The following is a 6,000-nucleotide window of genomic DNA, read 5'->3' as shown; positions in this document are numbered from 1 at the left end:
AAAGGATCCCACCAACCCCTCAATAAAACTTTAGAAAAATAAGAATAAAGAATCTTCAGTACCTTCACCACATTTGCTTTAAGTGTATGTGTGTGTGTGTTTCTTTTTTATATTTGACTCATTTAAGAGAAGACTGTATTATCTCCTATCCCTGATATTTCATATATATATGCCTACCATCTTAGAGTATGTTTATCATATGAGATTGGTACACCAATGCCATATGTGTAGCTGTCATCAACTCGCATTTAAGTATGTCAGTTGTCCTAGTAGTTGAGTTTTGATTCTGGAGCTGGCCAGGAATATGATGTTTTGTGTTGTCCTGTCTTGGTCTTATAGTCTGAAACAGATTCCTGGCCTTCCTGTGTATATTATGACCTTTGTATGTGTGAGTAAATGGGGCACTGGTCTGGAACTCATTTATGATGGGGGTGGGGGATGGGGGTGTATTTGTTTGTTTTAAGGCAGGGTCTAACACTGTCTGACCTAGAGCTTGCTATATAGACTAGGTGGCCTCTAAAAGATCCACCTGCCTCTACATCCCCATGTTTTTAATCCCAGGGATTAAAAGTGTCCACCACTGTACTTTGCTTCTAGTAAAACTTCTTTTTTAAATAAAAATTGCTTTGCTTATATTCTATAGTCTTGAAATCTTTTGGAGGAGTGTTAAGGCAGGGTTTCTCTGAATAGTCCTGGCTATCCTGGAACTCACTTTGTAGACAAGGCAGGCTTTAAATTCAAAGATCTGCCTGCCTCTGCCTTCCAGGAGCTGGGATTAAAGGCATGTGTCACTGCCTGGCTTTAGTCTTGAAATCTTACAGTTTTCCCATTTAATAGTATATCCTGACAAATTTTCAATGTCCATACAAGTGATATAGCACTAACTCAGAAGCATTTTTAAAATATTTATATAATTTAAAAAGAGAGACAAGGACTCTAAATCGAGTACCTAACTTTTACCTCCACCCATTGCAGCTGCACACAGGAGCCTCCTACTTGAGGGCTTCTGTATCTTAGTGTATCTTACGATCTTATTTGTAGGACTACAGTAGCCTAAAGATACATTTTGTTTTTTGATCGTTTGGGGCTTATTGTGTGTGTGTTGTCTGTAGTCATTGTGTTTTACAGCCATAGTCGGGGGAGCTTCCCTCATCTTCCTTCGTGGCCATCAGTGGATTCTGTGTGTTAAGGTTTATCAGCTGGCACACAGGTACCAGAGTACCCTCTGGAAGCTAGGCTTCCTGTTACACCCTGCCTTCACTATTGTTTGCTGGTAGACGTGGAGATAATACCAAAGGAAATACTGGCCATTTTTGCCACTTGTGGCCCTGCATGTGGACCCTCCCCCACAGGATCAGCTTTTGCTGTACTTACACGAACCCTTGAACATACATCTGCATTCTCAGGAACTGTATATGTAATATTTCTTTCTAAGATAACTTGTGGTTATAAGGTGGGTGTGGCAGATGGTAAGCATGTGCATGTGAGCATTTTTCTGTGTGTATATGTGTAGAAGCCAGAGACTGATGGTAGGTGTCTGTCTTCCTCGGTTGTGTTCCACTTTTTGTCTTGATTTTTTTTTTCTTTTTTTTTTTTTTTTTAAGGCAAGGGTTTCACTGTGTAGTCTAGGTTGTCCCTGCCTCTGTCTCCCAAGTACTGGAATTAAAAGCATATGCCAACAAACCTGCCAATCCACCTTACTTTTTTGAGACAGGTCAGTCTTTCATTGAACCTGGAACTCATCACTCGGGCAAAGCTAGGTGATCAGCAAGCTCTAGAGATCTTGCTGTCTCGTCCCCTGCTCTCAGAGGTTACAGGAGCATGCCATCACACCTGCTGCCCACCTGGGCCCAAGTATGCAAACTTCGGTCCTCGAACTTCATGGGTAGCACTTTACTTGCTAACTCGTCAGCTCTGTATTTTCAAATGCTGATGACTAGCCAACCAGAGGGTTGTACTTCCAAGAAGTTGAAGTTGATAGTGTAAAATTGGCTTGTATTCTGTGTCAGATTATTTCCATTTAGTTAAAAGATTTCAAGGGAGTTTTTGTTGCTTTTAACTGTTTTCAAGTTTTTGGTTTTTGGGGGTGTTTGTTTGTTTCGAGACAGGGTTTCTCTGTGTAGCCCTGGCTGTCCTGGAACTCACTTTATAGACCAGGCTGGCCTCGAACTCAGAAATCCCCCTGCCTCTGCCTCCCAAGTGCTGGGATTAAAGGAGTGCACCACCACACCCAGCATGGTTTTTTTGTTTTTTTAAGATTTGTCTTTTATGTGTATGAGTGGTCTCACATGAATGTATATGTGCACTGTGTATGTGCTTGGCATTCCCTCGAGGTCGGAAGAGTCACCTGGAACTGGAGTCACGGGAATTTGTAACATGCTGCATGGTTGCTGGGAACTGAGCCTGTGCTCTGCAAGAGCAGCAAGTACTCTTAACCCAGAATCCTCTTTCTGGGCCCAGGTTTATTTTATTTCATGTATATGATGAGTGTTTTGGCCTTTGTGTATATCTGTACATCTTGTGCATACATGTGGTGCCTATGGAGGCCAGAGGAGGGCATCGGATCCTCTGGAACTCAAGTTTGTAGCTGCCGTGTAAGTACAGGGGACTGAACCCAGGTCCTNTTNTTTTTNTTTTNTTTTNCTTTTTNTTTTTTTTTTTTTTTGTCTTGAGACAGGGTCTCACTACATAGCCCCAGCTCGCCTATGTAGACCAGTATGCCTCACACTCACAGAGATCTATCAGCTCTGCCTTCCCAGTGCTAGCATTAAAAGCTTATACACCACATCCAGTCTGGTTTTTGAGACATGATCTCAAGCTCACTTTGTAGCTGAAGATGACCTTACTTTCCTCTCCCTCTCAAGTACTGGAATTGCAGGTGTGAGCCACTATACCAGCAAGGAGCTTTCTCTTGAAAAGTTTACACACTCGTGGTTATGAACATGTCTTTTCCTGTGCATTTTTCTTTCCCTTAACATCCATACTTAAACTTGTAGTCAAACTTTTTGAATAAAATGTAGCTCTGCTTAAAGAAAGATTCCACATACGATTTCTTTTTATCAGAGGTTATCATAACTTTAAAGAGGGTTCATAGCAGGGGTTTGAAGGGGTATAAAAGTCAGTATCTGGGGAAACAACATATTTGTATAAGATCTCCTCAGCTGACAAAGAAAGGACCAAGTAGAGAGCAGATGGTGCATCTCAACAATAAGAGGTAGAGTTGGTGCAGCCTAGAGGACAGCAGAGGTGCTGCCCACAGCCTTGCCTTGCACAGAGGGCTGTGCAGGTGTACTTGTTAGCTGTGGGTGCTGCTCTCTTTATACTGTGGTGGGTCTTCTAATAAAGCTAGTGCCCAGGGCAGGTGACCCCTTAAGTACTCATTTCCATGCCAGAGCTCTACGTGGGAAGAAAATGGCAGATACTGTTCTCCGTGCAGAATTCTGTTGGGCTTGTGTTGGTGTGTTTGCTGAGTGTGGTCATTACCGGTGATGTCTAAGGTATTAACTGGCATGAAGGATGCTGATAGAGGACTGAGGAGCTCCTCAGAAAAAGACACCTCCAGCACTTCTTGAAGGGCAAACTTGGGTGTGTCAGCCTCAGAAAGGATTCTACACCGTGTACCTCTTGTCAGAAACTAGAACTTGTGCTCTGTTGAGGCTGCTGCCTCATCCTGAGTTTTGAAGCTTACCTATATTGCCCTCTTCACTACACCTACGGTGGTCTTTCTGGAACAGCTTTGGCCAGGCTCTGCTCCTCACTTTAAAACGAGTCAGTGCTCTGCTTCATTGCCAGCAATGGTCCTAAACTATCTGTAGTTTGAGGCTAACCTCAAACTTACAGAAATCCTTCTACCTCTGTCTCCCAAGTGCTGAGATTAAAGTTATGTACCACCACCATCTGGCCTTTTTTTTTTTTTTTCCATAGAGAAACAAGATAAAATAATTTGCTTTAGGTCATAAAATATGATCCACTATAACTTCAGAAGCTCAGTAAACAATTGAATGAATGAATCCTTGCATGCATGTCTGAGATTACTTTTCTCTTGCCTTTTGTGTGTCAAAGCATCTGACCTGTATTTTCTTACCACAAGGTTTGTGCATGTGGCTCATTTCCGTGTATTAGTCAGAGCCTAACTTAAACATTCCTTTTGAGAAACCCAGGAATATTTTTACTGAATTATAGTATTGAGATTCCTTGTTTGATTCTCCACTGACCCCTGAGTTCCATGGGTTCCATCGCGGCAGTCATGTGCCAGGAAGAGTGTGAGCACTCTAGAGTGTGTATTGAATAAACAAGAGGATACACTTGTTTGTATCCTCCTGTAGTCCTTGTACGGAGCTGTACTCGGCTGTTAAAAGTGCCTGCTCTGGCTTCTTCTATCTCTGTCTGTTCCCTGTCAGTTTTGGGGACAAGGCCAGATTACCTTCATCTTTACCTCAGCCTAAGCACAAGACTCAAAGATGTTACCAGCTTCCAGATCTTGAGTAAAAAAGGATTTAGGTAAAATGTTTCTGAGCTTTTCCTGCTGGCTACCTAACTTGTGTATATACCAAGAGAAAATGAATGCCTGGGGTTCAGAAAAATGGCCGTTTTACTCCCTGTATTGATTCTCACACTTGTGGCTCTTGGTGGCTTTAACTAAGTTTACAGTTAGTGTTTCTTAAGACAAGATTTCATGGGGCCTGGTCTGGTCTGAAATTCATGTTCCTTCTGCCTCAGCCTTCCAGAAACTGCTATTATGGACTCCACCGTCACACCAGCTTACCCTTGGCTTTCTCTCCTAGGACTTTGAATGTGGAAATGATGTGGAGCTTTCTTTTACCAAGAATGGCAAGTGGATGGGCATTGCCTTCCGAATCCAGAAAGAGGCCTTAGGGGGTCAGGCCCTTTATCCTCATGTCCTGGTGAAGAATTGTGCTGTGGAATTTAACTTTGGGCAGAGAGCGGAGCCCTACTGTTCTGTTCTCCCAGGGTTCACATTCATCCAGCACCTTCCCCTCAGTGAGCGGATACGGGGCACCATTGGACCAAAGAGCAAAGCAGAGTGTGAGGTAAGTGGGACCAGAGGGCCATTCGTTCCTCCAAAGCCACCCAAGGCCGAGAGGAAAGGAACAGCAGCTTGAGGAAACTTGGGTGTGCAGCTGCTTTTGAGTGTGAAGTTCCCAAGGAAAGTTACCACACTAGTCTTGGGCGAGGCCTGACTTGACTGTAGGGGAAAGAGTCTCATAGCAGTGCTGGACAGCAGTGCACTCTGCTCCCAGGGTTCTTGGAGGGGCTACAAGCATAGCAAGTGGCCTTTGGCTTCTGTAGCCAGGCCTTGAATTCATGGCAGCCCTACCCTGACCTTCCAGGTGATGTAATTATGACTTTTTTCTTAAGATATATTTTTCATAATAAACAGTTTGTGTTTGTTTCAGAAAATTAAGAAATATATATAATCTTAAGTTTCTAATAATTCTATGGGGATTTATGGAAATTTATCTGGAGATTTTGGAATTTATTATGTTTCTGACATTCTCTACCTATAATTGAGATCTCATGACAAGTAATTTGCTATCCTGTCCTTTTATAATTAACATGTCTGTGTCCCACTGCATGAAGACCTCCCTTTATACCTTTTTTGAGACAGTCTTATTATGTTACTCAGGTGGGCCTCAGACCCCCTAAAGTCCAGTTTTCTTAGTGCTTCAGCTCCCAGGTTCCTGGGACTATAGGTGTGCTCCTCCACATTTGACTTGTAATATTTTAAGGGTTAAAAAAAAAGTCACTCCCTTTGTTGTACATTTAGGTTACATATAGTGTTTGTTGGATTCTAAATATGATGATTAAGTGGAATTCATGACCTTGTGGGCACACCTCAGTTTCTGTTTTCAGACTCTTAAGACTGTACCATTTTTCATACTTGTCCATGGTTCAGTCCCAGGCCACAGGTTTCCCTTTGCCAGTGGCTGCTTGATCCTTCTATGACTGCTGTTGGTGGGACTTGACTAGGTGCTTGCC

At 42.8% G+C, this 6,000-nt stretch overlaps 1 protein-coding gene across 3 annotated transcripts in view; it reads left to right on the top strand.

Annotated features, from left to right (window-relative positions):
* The window catches only part of Hnrnpul1 (heterogeneous nuclear ribonucleoprotein U like 1), a 35,474-nt gene that overhangs the window by 17,427 nt on the left and 12,047 nt on the right, over window positions 1-6,000 (top strand). For all 3 annotated transcript variants that reach the window (XM_029479379.1, XM_021166021.2, XM_021166023.2), the window contains exon 8: window positions 4,785-5,051. In XM_029479379.1, the coding sequence (XP_029335239.1) occupies window positions 4,785-5,051 (267 nt within the window). The remainder of the gene's footprint in view (window positions 1-4,784; window positions 5,052-6,000) is intronic.

The sequence above is a fragment of the Mus caroli genome, chromosome 7 (assembly GCF_900094665.2).
Source record: "Mus caroli chromosome 7, CAROLI_EIJ_v1.1, whole genome shotgun sequence".
Taxonomy (NCBI): Eukaryota; Metazoa; Chordata; class Mammalia; order Rodentia; family Muridae; genus Mus; species Mus caroli.
Note: the sequence above shows the minus strand (reverse complement) of the source record. Positions and strands in the feature narration are given on the sequence as shown.